General features: G+C 34.7%; 3 protein-coding genes and 1 long non-coding RNA gene across 9 annotated transcripts in view; 2 read left to right on the plus strand and 2 right to left on the minus strand.

Annotated features, from left to right (window-relative positions):
- The window catches only part of LOC107223748, a 190,324-nt gene extending 185,971 nt beyond the window's left edge, over window positions 1–4,353 (plus strand). Inside the window, exon 14 of the mRNA XM_046745327.1 lies at window positions 16–4,353. Coding sequence (XP_046601283.1) covers window positions 16–37 — 22 coding nt within the window. The 3' untranslated portion in view covers window positions 38–4,353. The remainder of the gene's footprint in view (window positions 1–15) is intronic.
- LOC107223760 lies at window positions 2,311–15,350 on the minus strand. 6 transcript variants are annotated; one of them, XM_046745115.1, is made up of 27 exons: window positions 15,255–15,350; window positions 14,723–15,136; window positions 14,268–14,633; window positions 14,016–14,187; window positions 13,613–13,894; window positions 12,849–13,487; window positions 11,670–12,479; window positions 11,065–11,352; window positions 10,701–10,792; window positions 10,329–10,477; window positions 10,102–10,212; window positions 9,587–9,931; window positions 9,283–9,497; window positions 9,099–9,211; window positions 8,881–9,025; window positions 8,688–8,788; window positions 8,420–8,595; window positions 7,961–8,247; window positions 7,644–7,848; window positions 7,373–7,556; window positions 7,064–7,276; window positions 6,814–6,939; window positions 6,216–6,365; window positions 5,961–6,110; window positions 5,598–5,829; window positions 5,340–5,519; window positions 2,311–5,264 (listed from the first exon to the last, which is right to left on the minus strand). In XM_046745115.1, exons 1-27 carry the CDS (start codon window positions 15,324–15,326, stop codon window positions 5,128–5,130), a joined length of 6,354 nt encoding a protein of 2,117 aa, XP_046601071.1. In that variant the 5' UTR covers window positions 15,327–15,350; the 3' UTR covers window positions 2,311–5,127. The 6 variants fall into 6 exon arrangements, with proteins under 6 accessions (XP_046601071.1, XP_046601084.1, XP_015519040.1 ...); XM_046745128.1 differs by having other exon boundaries at window positions 11,670–11,996; window positions 12,849–13,490; XM_015663554.2 differs by having other exon boundaries at window positions 11,670–12,008; window positions 12,849–13,490.
- LOC124295407 lies at window positions 14,100–16,216 on the plus strand. Its single transcript, XR_006905363.1, has 3 exons — window positions 14,100–14,171; window positions 14,248–14,506; window positions 14,986–16,216. It is a non-coding gene; the product is annotated as an uncharacterized LOC124295407 (long non-coding RNA).
- On the minus strand, window positions 16,116–18,776 carry LOC107223761 (cytochrome c oxidase assembly protein COX18, mitochondrial). Its single transcript, XM_015663556.2, has 6 exons — window positions 18,012–18,776; window positions 17,782–17,919; window positions 17,559–17,706; window positions 17,331–17,455; window positions 17,131–17,241; window positions 16,116–16,717 (listed from the first exon to the last, which is right to left on the minus strand). Exons 1-6 carry the CDS (start codon window positions 18,621–18,623, stop codon window positions 16,520–16,522), a joined length of 1,332 nt encoding a protein of 443 aa, XP_015519042.2. The 5' UTR covers window positions 18,624–18,776; the 3' UTR covers window positions 16,116–16,519.
- Window positions 18,777–19,629: the final 853 nt, after the last annotated feature.

Below are 19,629 nucleotides of genomic sequence, written 5' to 3' on the forward strand. Positions count from 1 at the left end.
TTTGTTTTCCCGTAGATCCGAGTTAAACGCTCAGTGAGTTGGATACGGGCGATTCAAAGACGTCATATTTGAAAGGTACTGAATACGCGAATTACGAATACGATTATTTAAGGGAATATTACATATGGGTGAATAACTTTATACCTATATTAAATAATATAATTGAAATGCGGACGATAATATGAATGAAACGATTCCAAACCCATGGATTCGTCATACGTATGAATTATACATATAGTCAAAGTATTACAAGGTATTAACTAGGATTTTAATACCCATCAATTGCATGGTCTGCGTTTGGCCATAGACCCGGAAAACATTATAGAGATCTCACCTTCAATATAAGTACATATACTGTAGTTATACGATATATTACAAATTGTCGATAACGCAGCAAAATTTCAAACTTAACCGTTGAAACACTTTCGGCAATTATTTAGTCGAGCGGAATTTTCTTTGATCCATTCTTCTTCCCACTTCGATTATAACTTTCAAGACATGACGCTAGGCACGCGGCTTATGCAAGATCGGAGGAATGCTCTTCGAGCATGTTACTTCTGCCCAACTTCGCCGCCAATTTTATGGAACAATCTCCTATGAAATACATTCAACATTCAACAATTCTTGCCCAAGTTTCAACATGATTATAATTTTTCAAATCGCAATCGGCGGTCATCGGATTCACGTGACAGTATCGTATAGGAGTAAGAATAGTTCCTAAGCCTCATCAAACCTCGTGCATTAAAAAATCTAAAATACGGATATTACATGAATACTATATTATTCGTCAGATCGCGATATTTTTTGATCGAAAATCTCTCCAAAACCCAGATTACGGTTTTTAAATGTAATACAATCATCGGTCATATTTCTTATAATTACGTATGTATAAATTTGATAATTGCTACCATTTTTTTTTACCTTTCATCTCAGTCACATTAGTCTAGGTATTCTTCTTTGTCACTTTTTTACGATAATTATACGATAAATTTTCTTCGCGAAGATTGTAGACTTTTTAACGCACGATTCAACTTGTACATAGCCCTTTTGATATACGCTAAATTAGGTGTGAGTAGATTCGTTCCTGTAGTTTAAGTTCGATTTAGGAAAACAAAGTATATAACCCGGTTTACGTACTTATTGTTAATCGGACTAAGTTTCAATGGACAACGTTAAACGGATTTGGTTATTTCAACCACTAGAAAAATGCTAATTCAAATACTGAGTGTGATCTTTCCCGTTATTAAAACCTTTTTATACGTAGTCGAGAAAGTTATTAAAAAGACCGTTATAACTCTACACTATTTACAGTCCGGATCGAAGTAAAAATCCATCTTTCATATACGGTTGTACATGTGATGATTTAAACATAATTTCACTGGTCGTGTCCGTACAAGCATATTATGTCGATTGAACAACAACGGTCAACACCTTACATTATAGGTATACTAATTCTGCAGAATATAATGTTAGTTTTGAACAATGATTATACAACAAGTTACAACAGTTTTTAAAGTTTAAATATATAATATACTTTATCAAATTTTTAATGAATTTGAAAGTATAGGGACCAAGTTAATTTCTTCCGATCGTGAATATAAATTTCGAGATCCCATGATAATTTCATATAATAATCCATCACTTACAACTGATAAATAAATACGTTTTATTGAACATTTCATCATTTAATTAACAATACGCCTCGATGTAATAGTCTTGTATGTATTTGATTTACCCATCTGCATTATTTAGTCATATCAAAATCTTTCAGTGGCCAGCTACTACGTCTTAGAGAAATATTTTCCTTAAACCTAAATCAATCGAATGCCTTAAATATGAAAATCTATATCATATTTTCATCCACATATTTGCTGGTTGTGTTATGCAATATATTTATTTTGCATGAATGAGATTGATTTCGGCTCACTTACATCGTTTGATAATATTTCGACCATTTGTCGCAGTCGATTATAGCTACAGGCATGTACAAGTAAAAAATTCAAAGCCTTTACCCCCCTCATAATTTATAATTTCTTGATTTTCAATTCCACAAGTTTATATACAAGGCATTTGAACTTCATAGAATATATCGAAGATAGCTATACTATATGCACGGTATCATAGAATATTAAAAATTAATATTACTAGAATTCCAGAATTGAATCGTCAATATTCATAACTACAACTAGTAACTGTGAATCTAATATTTACTTCGTTATAGTGAAAAGTATATTTCCGTGACTCTGATACAGTTTCCCTGTTTATTAAAAAAAATGAAAAATTCTACACAGAAATTTTTTTTGGTGGCAGTATATCCCTCGGATAAGATCTGTAACTCGTAATTTATTCGGCTCGACCGTCCCCAGAGATTGTAAACATTAATTATTGTATCGCATTTATTGAGAACGGCGTATATTTAGAAATACGTGCGAGCAAAAAAGTAATTCCTGTTCAATATCTTGGAATTTTAATCATCATTCTTTGTCGAGGAGCATTTTCGTTTTGATTATTTATTATTATTATAATTTTTTCTCATCGATTTTTACTTTACTTTACTAAATTTTCATATCTTTTGGATGTTAATAATAATTTTTTGGTCTTTTTAAATACTGTCACCTAATCCTAATCACCAATGTCTACAGTAATAATCAATTGTAAATAAACTGTCGTGTATATACCCGTTGTCTAAATATAACATAATGCTAAACAATATAATGCTATAGGTGAATTTATTGAAATAATTTTGAAGCTCCGACAATGTTCACTTTGACGAGCTTGCTGACATTTATGTTATCGTATGTATGATTATGACGTCGTGTCATATAATTTCTGCTTTACTCTAGTCACTAGCTATTAGTTGAACTTATTATATTTAAGAGTATGTATATGTAAATAAAAGGATACCGGATGCTAATAGTAGTCGTAGTAGCGTAACACGTTAAATTATCTACCATAGTGCAGGTTTCCAAAACTCATAGTTCGCCGCCAATTATTTATCAATTACATGCAACTAACCATGTGCAGATGTGTTGATGAAATTTGCATAATACTTTACTGTTATTCTTAGCATCGGGTATTCTTTTACGTCGTTTGACATTTTTCTTATGTCTTTTTATGCCTTTAGAAATTAGATTAAGATTGGTTTCATACCTTTAATTTAAGTTCGTCCTATACGTGTTTGGCTTTTAACATTCCCATAGCGTAACAATGTCTATACGTCTGAACATCATATTTTTACCCCCCTAGCACCACATAGGTGAAAGCTCACAATGAATAATCATACGTGAAAAAAAGTAACTCAGCGTGAAAATATTTAGATTATTTATGTGAATTATTATAAACATTCGTAAATCGCCTCACGTGTTATTACTTTTGTTATTTTGTTTCCTCTCAAACAACGCACAACACAATCGTTTGTGTCATCTCATCTATCATATACTACAATAGTTGCATTTATTGTATTCTTTTTTTCAAATTATCTTGAGAAGAAACGAAAGATTCAAATTTCAGTATTTTCAATATAATCATGCAACGTAATGACATCATATATTTAAAAAATATATATCACGCTTTGATCGAGTAAACGAACGTTATATTATGTCGTAAACAAATTTCAACTCATTGAGAAGAAATTATCTGGACGATAAACATAAAAATAAAACTTGACAAAGTCGGTGTCGTAAATTGTCGCTACGAGTACGACGTGTATTGCTGAATGATAAGAAATCAAGATGCCAAAACAAAGGAGTATAAATGAGTATTTACAATTACCATACTCTACGTTTTCCGTATAATCACGAAGAGTATGATGCTAAACCATTTTTAATTTCGTTCACTCAATTTTTTTTGCACCCATTTTTTTTAGAGTGAAGCCGAAGCTGATCCGCAACTTTCGTATAAACAGTCGCAATTACGAATTCGGTAAACTAATTATTATAGCGGATATAACAAAACAATACCTTTTTAATAGAAATAATAAAATTTTATTATTTAAATAATAAGCTGTTGAGATTTTATTGTTAATGGCTATTTATAATTCATACCAGTATATTTATGTAAACCTAAAGTGGAATTTAAACGAAAACGAACCAGTTGAGTTCCATAAATGAGGAAGATAACAATTGTACTTCCCACCGTAACCGATCCTCAACCATAATTCACTTTATTTTCAGTACAAAATCATTATCTATAACTTTCTTTTTTATTGTAAATAATGCTGCTTTATACTTGTATTGAATTACGTTGACACGCTATACATAATAATATATCTGCTGTTGTAAATAGATTCAATATCAGAACGCAACAATTATGTAGAAGCGACAATGTCTATTGAATAAAGTACAGATTAACATACATACGTTTCAGAAATTATGTAACTATTATTAGTTTTGTAAAGTGAAAGCAACAAATTTGATTGATTATCGATAAATTTATAGGTGTGACATATATATAGGCATATATTTTTAGAATAAGTAAAAAAATTACATTTTAATTATCTTTGGTTACCCAGTTTGGTTACCCCCATATATATATATTAAAAATAATTCATCAAAGTTGGTCATAGTGAAAAATCTTTTTATTGATTATTTAAAAGGTTGTGACGTTTCTATTGGCTACGACCAATCATCTTCAGGCAATCTGTTAACATTTAATATTGCGCTTGACAATGTTTTGTTTTTGTTAACATTATTATATTATATTAATTTTATCTGAATTAATATGCATGTGTTATCACTTTTTTCTTAGATATGTGATCACATAGATTTAATTGTTTGATTGTGTTTTTACTATGACCAACTTCGACGAATTATTTTTAATATATAATCACAGTGGTCACTAATTTCAAACTCCTATATATACAGATGCACATAAGAATTATATATATAATATATATATAATTCCTACGTGCATCTGTTAGTGATCATGTAACTTCTGAACGACTTAACCGATTGATTTCATACTCATGCAATACATTTGTATTGTTGAGACGATGGTTCATAGCTGTATACATACCTATATTTATTATTAACTTATTTTGCATATTAACACATCATCACACACATACCGGACATGGCAGGATAACGTCTGCCAAGCCAGCTAGTGTTCCCATAAATTCCTGTACATCCTCTACATTCTGGCTGAAGATTGCTGTATTTTTTGCTCAATCCATTTCTTGTAATGAGCTATGCGAACATATACTCCTGGTTTATTAGCTTCTCCACAGTGTTTTCCCCAACTTGTTAAACCGTATAAAGTGAATGCATCTGTAATTGTTGAAAATCAAATTATTGATAGAAATATGAAATCACATCTTGCTACATTCACAAATTTATACATACTGTTATGAATGCAGGCAAGAGGCCCCCCAGAATCTCCGTCGCAGCTGTCGACACCTTCATTCAAATAACCGGCACACACCATGCCGTCACTAATCGCACCTTCTCCATAAACATAATCCGCCTGACACACAGACTGATCAAGTATCGGAACCCAACCAAAGCGCAAGAAGTGTGATTGAACTGTCATAAAAGATTGGAAATTTTATTTCAAATCATTTGAATAGAACAGTCATATGCACATTGTAATAGTTTACACACCAGACTTTCCAGATTCAATACTACCCCAACCACTGATTGTGCAATTCAATCCTGGCAAGTATTCAACGTTTTCAGGTGGCAAGCAAATGGGCATTATATTTCTGCCTAAAGGAATCCCTTGCCCCTTTAGCATCACCAAGGCAATGTCATTGTTCATGCGTTGCCCCTTGCGAAAATCTTCGTGTATATAGTAATCTTCAATGTTTGCTTCTACTTCGGTACCGTCATCAACCTATAACATAGGTATTGTACTGTTTTATGATTTACTGTAAAGCTTCTGTCACATACCCATAACCTTTTTTCCAAAACCATTGATTGCAAGTGATTGTGTAATTCTATTTTTTATTGGTAAAGTCTGCTCACCTCTGTATTATAATCTCCAGCTCGTACAAAATACATTCCCTTATTATAGCCTTCTAAGCAGTGAGCTGCCGTTAAAACATACAATGGAGATATTATCACCGCACCACACCAATGATTCGATCTACTGTGTCCTCTAACTCTGAGACTTGCCTAGAGATAGTGAATGACCGATATCAAGAAAAGGTTCAAAACATATTCACTGGTTTAAGGGAAGGACACCTTTTCACGCTCAATTCATTTTTTTAATAGTTTTACCTGCCATGGATATGCCCCTTTTTGAGCAACAGACCCTTGAACAACTCTGGCCATATACTCGTCATTTTCATCAAAATCTTCAATGCGTTTACCACAATCTGTAGGCAATATATCATTGGCTGTGACCTCAGGTAAGTACGGAACTGACTTCTGAAATCGTTTTAAAACGTTTGGGAATGAAATAAATTTGCGAAATATATCTTTCAGTAGTTCAATACTCTTGAGTAGTTATAACACCAGATATTTTTACTATTTCGAATATCCGTCAATCATCCAAGTGTTTTACAATAATATGGTATTCCTGAACTGTACATATATTGAAGTTTTAATAACCGCTGTGTAAAGCAATTTGTAGAACAGGCTCATGTTGTTTCATCCAAAAGAAACGAATGGGTATAATGTAATGAAACAAGTTATTTTGCATGTCTGTCAACAAAATTTTATTCTACTCCTATTGATTATAATTTACAGTAATACATTATCATGGAGCTAAGAAAAACTTTACTATATTTTCCGACTGTACGGAAGCCCATGTTCTAAACTTAAACGTCTGTCATAAAACTACTCTAATCTTAAAGTTTTATCGATATTAATTTACCTCATGTCTTATTACTTCTCCAGACTCACATCGCACACCGACGTCTTCGTCATGACCGCAATTGTGGCGGCCCCAATGTTCATGATCACACCTGTATAATTGTGTCTCGTTACCAGAGCAGAATACCTGTAAAAAAATGTCAAAATTATTATTTTCTCATCGTATTTTAACAGTATGCCGTAGAGCGTGTATGTAATATCACACTTCATCGGATATTACTACCGTTCATCAAATTAGCAGTTACTGTTACCTCATCTAACCAAATAGGCCCATCTCCAGGTCCAAAAGCTCCATTCTTTATTGCAGTTGCAGGTCCTCCATAACCCAATGATCTACAAATGACTGTAGCAGCTGTATCTGAAAAATCGTCATCACAAACCGTGCCCCAAATACCGTGGTGACGCACTTCGACTCTTCCTTCAAGAAGATTACTACCCCCAGAGAGCCTTAGCTCAAAAGGTGCCTATAAACGTTCACGTAATCAATTATAATGGGATTAATGGTACTCTAAATTTATTTACTCTTTTGGAATATTTTGTTTCATATATGTGGATGTTACCTCACAATGCTCTGGACCTTCATCAGAACGATCACTACAATCTACAACTTCATCGCATATGAATGGTGTTGGAATACACTCGGGACTGTTGTCACACTTCCAGGACCCATCTTGACATGTGTTCACTGCTGTTTTGCAAACTATACCAACAGCCTCTTCAGGGAGGCAGTTGTGAATGCCCCATCTATAATCATGAGAGAATATTCAAAAGTTTTAAGGATGTTGAATTTGGAATTTGACTTGAATTGTGTAATCTAGTCGTGCAACGTACCCATCGAAATCGCATTCCCTTAGCGAGGTCTCATTTCCCCTACACTTTAATTGATCCATTAAAAATAACTGTGAATCGGCATTGCCATAGTAACCTGCAGGCCTGACTTCTTGAGCACCGTATATGAAACCCAGCTCCTTGCACGCAACATTAGCAGCAATCATTCCAAAACCATCGTCACACACCTGTCCCCATTTTTCCCATACTGTAATAAGGTAAGCAACAATTGGTATACACTGATGTAGTTCCACTGGTAATTCGTACACCATATTGTAACTGATTGCAATACTATTATACCGTTTTCATCTTAAGATTACCTTTGACTTCCACTCTACCCTGATTGGTATTGTTGGATCCGCTTAGTCTAATTTCATATCCATAATTTTCCAAATTACAACTGCTTTCATCAGTACGATCTCCACAGTTATTTTTTCCATCACATAGTAGTGACTGATTTATACATTTTCCATTTCCGCAAACGAACATATCACTACAGTTGATGCTTCTTTCATCCATTTCATAATAATCATAATCTATGGAGGGTTGTAGGTCTCCAGTAAGCCCGATGTTACTGTCACTGAGTAAACAGACATTCCCATCAGCTCTAAAATGTGAAATAACAAATTTTAGTATTGAAAGTTCAGTACCTGGAATACTATCAGAGACAACTGTATTGATTAAATCATATATTACTTTGTTTTATGAGAAAATTGCTGATAAACTAGAACTTGATTACAAATTTTTATCGTTAAGTGACCAATATAATCTAAACATACTTATGACTGAATGATCGACACGTAAAATCAGCTTCCTTACATCTGAGAGCACATGTTTTCAGTGGAGTGTTTAACCATTTCTCTACATCGTGGTCATCTAAATGATGTTGTTCTATTTTTGTATAAAATTCCAAGTGCTGAGAACAGTCCTGTTCATCAACTCCATTGGTGCAGTCCTGAAATGTTATTAAAGTTTAAAGTTAGACAGAAATGTTAGCTTATCATTATTTATCAATTGAAAATTAAATGACACCACATCATCCTATACCTCTTGGCCATCACAAATCCATGGTGATGGAATACATTCGCCAGGTGTGCATTCAAAATGTTTTGGGTTGCAGCGTCCTGCTGTGACAGTCCTTATCATACCTAAAAGAACATTTGAAGAGTAATTCATTACCATACATTTGAAAAGATTGACAAAAGTTTCGACAAAATGTACAATTTGTAATGTAGTCTACCTTGTTCGGCACACGGTGGAATGTCACAGTGTTCAAATTCGCCATTCAGTCCAGTAAAACACCAAGGTTTCAGTTCCCTGTTTGGATTCGGATTCCTACAGTAGTTATGTTCTTTCAATTTTTCTCTAATTTCATCAGAAACCACCTGTAATATAGCAAAAATGAAAATTGAATGATTATAGGTTGGGACATTTTCAGCAAAGATGAATCAGCCCTACCTTAAAATGGAGATGCTGCTCGATCGCCTCGTCATTCCATGGAAGACAGTGTGCTCCTGATTCTGTGATATTTGCTTTTCCCGAATAGTGCTGGCCCTTGCCATAAACGCATCCTATTACGAAACATCAGTTATGAGAATTGTAGTTTTTAAGCGATATTTCTTAAAATTAGTATTTGTTTTACCAATATCATTGTAGACCCTCTTGCAGATGTACGAATGTCCTTTGGATGATGTAGCACAGTCCTCAATGTCCCAAAAGAAGTAATCACTCAGGCAACTTTTGTCAGGACGATTATGGCAGGAAAATATACGCTTCATGACAACGCATACTGGACGTGAGCCAACCGATGGAGGTATTCTTTCGTCCTGCATCCAGCCAGGCCACCAATTGGCAAACCTAACACAGAAACAAAATTCATTTTATACACAACTACAAGCAGCCTTACTGTGTAATTGAAATAATGATTGTAGTGAGCAATAACGTACCTAAACTTGGCATGATTCGAATCTTCCCAGAGCCAAATTGTTCTGTTTAAGGTTGTGAAACCAAATCCTGATGTCATGATAGAGTTGACATCTGGACGTCTCTGCACCAGCCACTCGGATATAAAATTGTTCTCTGTTTGATCGAGAACATCCAATAGCCTTGCCCCTTTACTATTACAGTAGTCCAAAGCCTCAGCATGATTTAATGCTGTATCGGGGTTTGCCAAATGATAGCAAAAACCTCTGTGCGGTATTTCATCTTCTCTGCAATAGGCTGCTCTGTTTGGTAAACAACGGATTCCAACAGCATCGCGGGCTACGTCACAATATGGATTGTGTGTGAACCTGATTTTAATTTAATGAAAGTTATAGTTTACAATAAATTAATTTTACAATAATTAATCAACTATTGCCAGGATGTCCGATCAGAGCTATAAATTGTGATAGTAACGGCTATACATATCCAAGTTTGTATAAATTGCCTAGTTGTTAGACATGTATTTTTTCAATCTTACTTGCAAGATTGGAAGTATGTTTCATTTCCAATGCAATCCACACTGTCGGCTGCTACCCAAGGTAGTTCATCATTCTGATTATTATTTCCTTGCCATGCCATTTCAGCTCCCCTAGCAAAAAAATATAAAAAATTGACTTACCATCGCATATAAACTGTGTACTTTGTTTTCAAGATTTATACGAATGGGGAGAAATGAGATACAATGCAATTTTCGGATTAAAATACCTTGTGTATCCCAACTGCCTGCAAACAATATTAGCTTTTTTGAGGGTCCATGCATTTCTATGATCGCATACAATTCCCCAACCAGGCTGAGTACCTTGTACTTCTAAATAACCTTCCTCCAAAATAGAACCGCCACGCAGCCGCAGCATCTAGAAATTAGTTGTATAAATACATATTGCTGATTGTGCCTCGAATTAATTCATATTATGCACTGAAGAACAATCAAATTTTCATCAGCTGCAGCATTGTATAGATTGAGAGTTGAGATTAATTGCTTGTCTCATTATTCGGAACTGCCTCAAGTATACAATATCACATTGCATGTACTGTAATTAAATATTTATCATACTCAATTCATCGTTAATATCTCACCTGGCCAGATATTGGTGTAATATTAATCCATTCATCCCAGCCGTTTATGGGCTGAACACCTTGTACAAAGTAAACAGGGAAAGGAGGTTCACCTGAAAAGATAGAACAAATCTTCGTAACGTCATTTTTAAACGAAGGGTCAAACAATTTTATTACAATTCAGACCTGTATCTGAAGAAATTGGATGGAAATTTAACTTTCAAGTTGTTTTTGTTGAAGTCATCTTCATCTGCTTGTGTTGCATAATTCAATAATTAGAAAGAAAGGGTAACATATTGTACTTACCAATTTCACGAATATTGTAATACCTTTTTTGTACAAGAGGACGCAACATTCCTGCAATACATTAACATTTTCTACCCACCTTTACTGTTTACGAATTCTACACCAAAAATATCTAGATCAATTTCTTGATTAGTAACTTTCATGATTCCTGAAGTTTTTGAACCCTCAGAAATTTGTCTATCATCTTTATCAAGTTTTTTATCTTCCATAGTGGCTTCAGTCTCTACCAAAGTACTTGTAGATTCAAGTGTTGTATATTCAATTTTTGTTTCATTCAATTTTTCGTCATTATCCTTGTCACTATCAAACTCAATTTGAGCGTGGAGTGTATTTTTGTCAGTTGTATCATAATCTCTTTCCCCTTCTGCTAAATTATATATATATATAAACATAATTTCTTGGTTCATTATGATATAGATTGCATCCTGTATATCGACTAATTTCCGTGGTACATGTCGAATTTTTTCTACAAAGTTATCCCATGCAATTAGTCTAAAGTAACATGTTTTTAAAGCCGAAAATTTACATATTCTACTGGTATTGACGTTCTTGGCTTACCAAGATATTTAGAATCGATTTGTTATTCAATGGATTATTCATTTGCTGGTTTATTAATGGTACTAAAACATTGTAGTGGAGGTTTTTCATAATAAATTGATAATGCCAAGCAATTTTTTGGCTTACCTAAAACTGAAACTCCATTTTTATTGCCAAATTTTTGTGCATCAGAATGTCCTTGATTAATTTCTATTTCTTTCGTAATGTAATGACCCTGGATTTCATTTACATTCGCATATATTCCACTTGGATACCAGTTTTTATTAATCATTGTCAGATCGGTTGAGTTTCGGTAGTGGAAATTCTTCCCATCTGTTTTTCTTTGTCTTTTTATAGTTTTAGTGCCAGGCTTGCTAGGAACTTGATGAAAAACATTTGTTCTCATTGTCCATTGATCTGATTTCGAATCAAGATCATGATCACTTTCTCTGTGACCAGCCAGATCTATTTTTCCTGATGAAGGACCTAACAAATCAGTTTTGACTGAGGGTAACTTTTTAGATGTGTGTATTGTACTCTCTACTACTCTGCTATTCGAATTCCCGTTTCTGAACATGGTATTGGTGTATTGATCAGTATTGAGTATTGGAGATTGGATCATGTTTTTATTACTAGAATTCCTGTGAATAATATCTCCGTACGTTTCATTCACGTCCATATGTCCCTCTGTAGCATGCCAGTACTCTTGACCATATCCTTGATTCGTTATAGCATATTGCCCATTTATAAATGATGACCCCAGTGCATTATTATTCGGTTGATATTGTGAAAAAGGTATTTGATTATTTTGTAATAAGTTAGAAGGATTGTTATTATTTGCTGTATTCCTATCTGGTTTATGCTTATTATAAAACATGCTATCTTGATGCAATGCATTAAGAACATTCATGCTGTTTGCAGTACCCGGATTCTTATTTACATCAATTGATTTTGAACCTATCCCAAAAAGAATTATTATATTATTGTGCATATTGCATTCTACTTGCGTTGACGAAAATATTATCACTGTACGCATTTTGTATGGCAAATAGACAAATTCCAAATTATTTTCACAATGTGCATATTAGTAATACTGTAGTAAATACAGTCTCACCTGCTTAATTATCAAGTCAATGTTGTGGAATATAAAAATACTGAGATTTTTGAGAACAGTATTTTTCTTACATGTCGATAAATCGCAAGCAAATATATTTAATAGAATTTAAATTTAAAAAATTCAATACCTAATCGAATTTCCAAATAAAAAAATGCTGTCGGGAAATAATTGTACTCTATGAATCAATGTGCAGAATATTTTAAACCTACCTTGTTGCCACTGATGGTTCAGAACTGGATTTGTCGGGTGTTTGTCTTCTTTCTCTTCAGCTGTCCATGTACTTGGCTTAAACCGACCAGGTTGATCAACAAATGTCTCTGGTTGATTCCAGCTCTGCTGACTCGTTACGCTTTCGGGTGTAGCAGGAGTTATAATAAATTGTTTGCCATCATTTTTACTTTCATTAGAATTTTGTCCCTCGCTTGGCAATCTATAACTACTGTCCACGTAAATATTTTGATCTGACCCATATTGACTCCCCTCAGAATTATGAGTGTTACTTTGACCACGATTTGGGTCATTATAATACGTATTCGGATTTCCATTAAAGTTACCACTTAGTGAACTTTCGGTTTGGCCATCATTGCCTTTGTCAATCCTATCATTTGAATTTCCTTCATTATTATAGTTATAATATGGGTGCCAACTTACAGTTGGATTGCTATTTTCATTTCCACGATTATAGTTATTTCCATAATCTTTTCGACTGTCAAATCTTTGATTATTCGGTACATTCGGTACAACACCCCAGTGTGTTCTATGATCAAAACTGGTTTCACTTTGTCTCTCCGAATTTCCCACAGAGGATTTTATTCCAAAATCGGAAATTTCTGTTGTAGTTTTCAAATCTTCTGTCAAAAAAAAATCATAAAAATGAAAATAATTGTATGGTTTTTTTTTTTGCTGTTGTTCACTACAGGTCATACAGAGATAGTATTTTTGTACATAAGAATAATCTACTACATTATAATACCTTCACCGCAACCTTCCACGTTGTAGGGAAAATCGCAGACACTTGTTAATGGATTGAAGACAGTTCCGGGCCCACAGTCCATTATATGTGTATTCGCATTACTACACTGTAAAAATTTTTTACAATCTGTCGGATGCCGGAACAACCCTTCTTGACCTTCAGAACATGTCACTACGTCAGGTTTTATCCGTTCCTGAGGAACCTGTAGATTCATATCACCCCTCATATCAATTCCCTGCCAAACAGGAATAGGTGTCGGATCCGTCTTAGGTTTCAATGCATCTTGAATTAAATAAAAAAGCATGTATATTACAGTGCTATCGTAACAGTTCTGACGCAGTGCTAGAATACCTAGGAAACATTCAACATAATTTTACTAATCAATTCTTTTCAGGAATCATACCTTCACAACCTTTCACATTGTAAGGCCAGTCACAAACGCTGACTGTAGGATTGAAAACTGTTCCTGGACCACAATCCATGATAAACGTGACTCCATTGGCGCATTGCAAAAATTTGGTGCAATCAATTGGATGTGGCAATAAACCAGTAAATGAAAGTGGGCATGATGGATGCTAAGACAACCATAAATAAAATTCTCACATTACAGTCTCCTAACAAACGAATTAGTACAGATTACTGTCATTTTTCTTGCCTGATTAGTTGGTGATGGTACTCTCCATTCTCTTTCTGGTTCGGAAATTTGTGATGGCTGTTTCTTTGCCGATGGTCGTATGTTATATTGATTATTTAAATCAATTAATTCACTGCCATAACACTGGACTTTTGTTGGAAAATCACATTCAAGAGTTTCAGGATTGAAGAGCGTCCCAGGTGCACAGGGTTGAACGAAAGCACGGCCATTCCAGCAGTTGACAAAAAATTTACAATCAGGTGGGTAAACAAATTGACCTGTTGCATCAGGTGCTGGACACACAGCTCCAGTTTCTGAATCGTATTTGGCAACCCTAATTGATTTAACCGGTTTCACTTTGAAGTCCTTTGTGTCTTTATAAGGCTTCTAATTTTGGAGAAGTTGAAAATATTAATCAATATTCTATGTAATTGCATGTACTCTCTATTTTATGCTGCTCGTTGAGTTATATTTACCTTAATCTCGATAGCAAAATCTTCATAGGGTTTCTGATTGTTAGTATTATCAACAAACCATCCGTTTTCGTAATAACTATTTTGATCAGAGTATCCGAGATTCTGATCCTGACCATAACGATGTTGAAAAGCAGAATTTTCTTGTTGACCATCCTGCCCTTGGTCGTAGTTATTATAGAAATTGTTTGTGCTTTGCTGTTCTATTTTCCTATTGAATGTCCCATACTTAGAATATGTGTAACCGCCATTGTTGAAAACAACAGGTTTCTTGGGACGCAACCCTGAGTCTTTGACTCCTTCGGGGACTTGAGGTTCAATCGGAATTGGAGTCGTGCTACTTGGTGAATACCACAGGATGGGAAACTCGCGTCTTATGGCAGGTTTAACAGCATGAGTTTCTCTTGGATCGAAAATCTATATGCAATTTTCGATTATGAATATTAATACATAGGTTCTCTGACTCAAGCTATTATTGCTAACATATTACACTATATGAATTCGAAATACACAACCAAAGTGTTCGAAATCTTACCGCAAGCGATGTATTACAAAAATATATAATAGTCAGCACAGCAAGCAAAAAAATGTTTTCAGATGGTTTCATGGTCGGTAAATTGATGAGTAACTGTGGATTCTGAAGAGTTTTATCGAATTAATATATTATATTAATGTTTCATCATGTAACATCACCACGCAACACTCACTCGCAGACCATGTACTTGTGCCAAACACTTTATTTTATAAATTCCTATACTACCGATGACTTCCTTGTGAGTAATGCGTTCAATTTAGTTTGCAGCGCAAAGTTCTACACTGGGTTATCTTAGGGCAGAGCAAAGGTCACCCCTACACTGCCTAATGGCATTCCATGGCATGTGAAATCAGTTGTACGCTTCCATGTGTGCACAGCTGGCCAATTGGTTCACTGTAGTGATCCCTAAATGTCAGCTGTGTGAGTTACAATTTAGAGGTCTAGATAGAATGATTGACGTATTTGTACCCACCATTTCTTATGAATCGATAGTACGAAGATAACATTAAAGCAGTAAACATAACAAAATGTTTTTCTAACAGTTTCTCCTTTCTGAGAAAATGAATCTTATCTAATTGTTTTCCTATCTTATTGGTAGGAAAGCACGATACTCAAATGAACATTACGCATATGTTAAGATATGTACAAAATTGGTATCCATCTCTCTTGCCAGATATGGCAAATTGCGAATAACCCTGTACATTTTTTAATTATTTGAAGTATAAATTTACGCTGAGAATTGCTGTTTTATCTTTATGTCTTCGATTGCATCTGTAAGTTGATAAACATACTTCTACATTGTTATAACTGTACTGTAGAAAAAGATGACAGGAAAAATTCATATCTGTACGTGGGCTCAAATAATTTGCTATTACTTTACTTTATTCATATACATATGTCAAGTATGCTACATCAGTTTAGTTTATGTACATTGAGTTTTATAATAAATACACATAAAAACATGTATAATGAAACATTTTACATCAAATCAACCATGCTCACACTTGAATTTTATATGGAAACGACGCTTCCCTTTATTACTGTAGTCTATGAAGTATGTCAAAAACCCATTTAAGATAAATTAGATCAATGAAATTTATTTAAAAAAAAACTGGCAATTTTAGAGTATCTTGGATATTGACAGAGTCAACATGATTCAAATCTAAAATTCAAGTGCCACGGAACTTGGTTGGTTTGTCGTGGAATATCCTATGCGACGTGTATCTGCCTTTGGCATTACATTTCAGTAAACTTCAGACTTACAATTATATTCTACTGTTACTTTTACGCATGAAATTAAAGTACCATTTGGTTTTTAATTTTGTATACATTTCACGATATGGATTTGTCCTTGCAGTCTTAGTAAGAGGTATTCCAGCCAATCTTCGCACCTTTGGTGATTGCAATAGCAGATTCTGGACAATACCAAACGCGCTGCTGCTTGCCCAGTACAAACACATGCACTATAAGTGGAATAGAAAAATCTGATCTCATGTGGAGCATTTTAACATCATATTCGAAATAAATAGGACTGGGTAAGTGGCATTTTGCAACAAGGTTGATGTTAGTAAAATTTACAAAGCAGGATTTTGACGGAAAAATGATTTTGCGAATTTAAAATAACTTTGCACAAATATATGTATGATAATTCTGAATTTTAAACAATCCTGAACGTCACAAATGACCAATTTTCCTATGAATCCATAGTTACACTAACGTTACAAATCTCAGTCACGTATTGTAAAGCCTAAAATAATTAGTGCGTATTTGGTAAGTAATAAACGAACCAGGATATTCTGATGATAATGTATAGATACTAATAGTTAATGACAAGTGTATATGCCGTTGTCATATATTTAAAATCTATGTTACTTACCGATGGAACGTACATCGAAATAGGTATCATTGCAATGGAAATGAATCGTAAAAAATAGAGCAAACACTTCTGTAATCTGGTATCCTCAGTCGTTTTCAACAGATTCATAATCTGTAAGAGTTTATCCGATTATATAGTAGCTTATCGTATTTCATACGGATTAATATTCAAGTGCAGATACATGAATTAGTTATTCTTACTTCAATATTGGCTAAATTGAAGAGTCCCACAGAAATCGGTACTATGCAAAATTGATCGATGGCAACCAAATTCGTTACCCATCCAAAACCACCGGTTGTCAAGTCCAGGAAATTTTTTTCAGCATCTATGTCAGAATATAAGAACCTATTAAAAATTGGTTCAGTTCATTAATTAATTCCATAATATTGTCTCATATATAACAAAGCCATCAGGAGAAGTTCTCTCACCTGTGCGACCTGGAGGTAACATGAAGCAGAGATTTCTCAGTGCAGCAGATATTGTTATCCACAATGGTATTTGTGTCCATAATACAATATATCCTTTACCAGGATGACAGTTTTCTCTTTGAATCAATTCATCCCATTTCTCCTTTACCTATGAAAAAAAGATGGAATAGCAAAAAGATTTGGATAGGCCATCTATGGTGAAAGTAAAAAAGAAAGTAAGTACCTTTGTATTATACAGCATCCTAGCATGATCTTCAGGACATTTGTAGTGTGATACAGCTACATTTGCTTCGGCTTGCAGTTTTTTAACAATATCACTCATTTCGATATTCAAATTTTGAACTTTGGCAATAATGTAATGCTATGATATAAATTATGCTCATTTAATGCGATGGTTCTCCACTAACTAGATAGCTATGTGTCTATTAAGTAACGAAATGGATGAATATTTACTTGATAAAGACTCAATGGTAGCGTCAAAGTACTTCTTACTATGACTGTGGTTAAAACTATGGTTGCCCACCATGGTAAACCGGTCGTAGACTGAAATGTGACCAAAGTATCTTGTACAAATTCAACAGGTGTGCTCTCCGATATATCTTTCCAAACTCCAGTTAACCGGACTTGCGGTACATACTGTGTCGTTTCACTTGAGAATTGCCTGACTCTAAAATGTTTAGGATGGAGAACCGTATAGCGAGTGCGATTGGCGAGCAATGACATCGAATTAATCAAAGGTTTGCTGCAATTTCTTGAAATGTTGATTCCGGTGTGTGAAGAACGTAAACCCGTTGCACTCTGTGTATTGAACTGAGACGGCGTATTTCGATCGAAATTAAATAAACTATCTTTACATGCAACGGGTGACATAGTCTTCGACATGTGAATTAAATATGTTAGACTATTTCCACTGTCAATGTGACTGGCGCCCTGGTTCAGGTTAAGGTTATGAGTTGATCGCCGTAGATAACTCACGAGTCTCACATTGACTGAACACATTGATGCAGCATGTGTGAAATTTAGACTTCGTTGGAAGTAAAAATTATAGTTTATGGAACGTAGCATTTCAATGATATAATTTCAGTATCTTCGAATAACCTCTCACAAGTCAATCAGGCTCGATGGCGCGTCGGAAGACCGTTTAGAGCATGGTTTATGGTTCAGCAAAATGCTGTTGCTCCGTTAGCGCTCCGTAGCAGGCGTCCGTCTCTCTGCCGCGGCCTATGTTTAATTGGGATTCGAGCGCTCCGCTGTCGGAAAGCGACGTCTGATGCGCGCTGAGTACGAATAAAGATAGCATTAAACCGGCAGCATTTTAACGCTGACTGAAGAATATAACGACGGATAACCCTGGGTAAATTTTTGTGACCAGTTTTCGGCGAGCAAATGGGCCCGGGTGGACCTGGGAGCGTAGGAGAATAAATTTCTTCCACACTTCGTAGCAAAACAGTGATTATATATGATCCATTTTCCAGGAGACAAACTAGATTTTCTGCAATAAAACGGCTATAATAGGAGAATGGTAGAATCATTCATTTCAAAATGGGATTCTATTCGACACGCGCTCGATGTATTCCATAACATTATTGTTCATAATTATTCCAACTTTTCATTTGCTCTCTCGCTCCTGAATTTTCCTAGGCATAGAATCGAAACGCTGTTTTAGCCAGTGGCGAGTAAAGTATCTACGTTGGGTAGAGCAGCAGAATTGTTTTCAAAAAGTGGTCGTATGGAAAAAAATTCAGAGCCACTGTGATACATCACGTATGCGCCAATTTTGATCGGGATAAAATGCATGCTCCGTATATGAGACAGTATTTAACGCAGTGGCATGATTCAAATACCTAAAAAGGTGATTGTCGGCGATTTCTTTTTTTTTTTTTTGATAAAGAGAGAAAGAACGAAGCTTCTTAAATCTTCTAGTGTATTTTAACACACATTTGAAAGGTAAGAGCAAAAATTTTTATCATCCGACTGTAGTAGAACGGCAGCGTTATTAGCTGACCCGTTGACTGAAGAATATGTCTTTAGTCAAAGGCTGACCATCGAAGGGCCAAGCCGCTGGAATCGG

The sequence above is a fragment of the Neodiprion lecontei genome, chromosome 1, assembly GCF_021901455.1.
Source record: "Neodiprion lecontei isolate iyNeoLeco1 chromosome 1, iyNeoLeco1.1, whole genome shotgun sequence".
NCBI classification, from domain to species: Eukaryota; Metazoa; Arthropoda; class Insecta; order Hymenoptera; family Diprionidae; genus Neodiprion; species Neodiprion lecontei.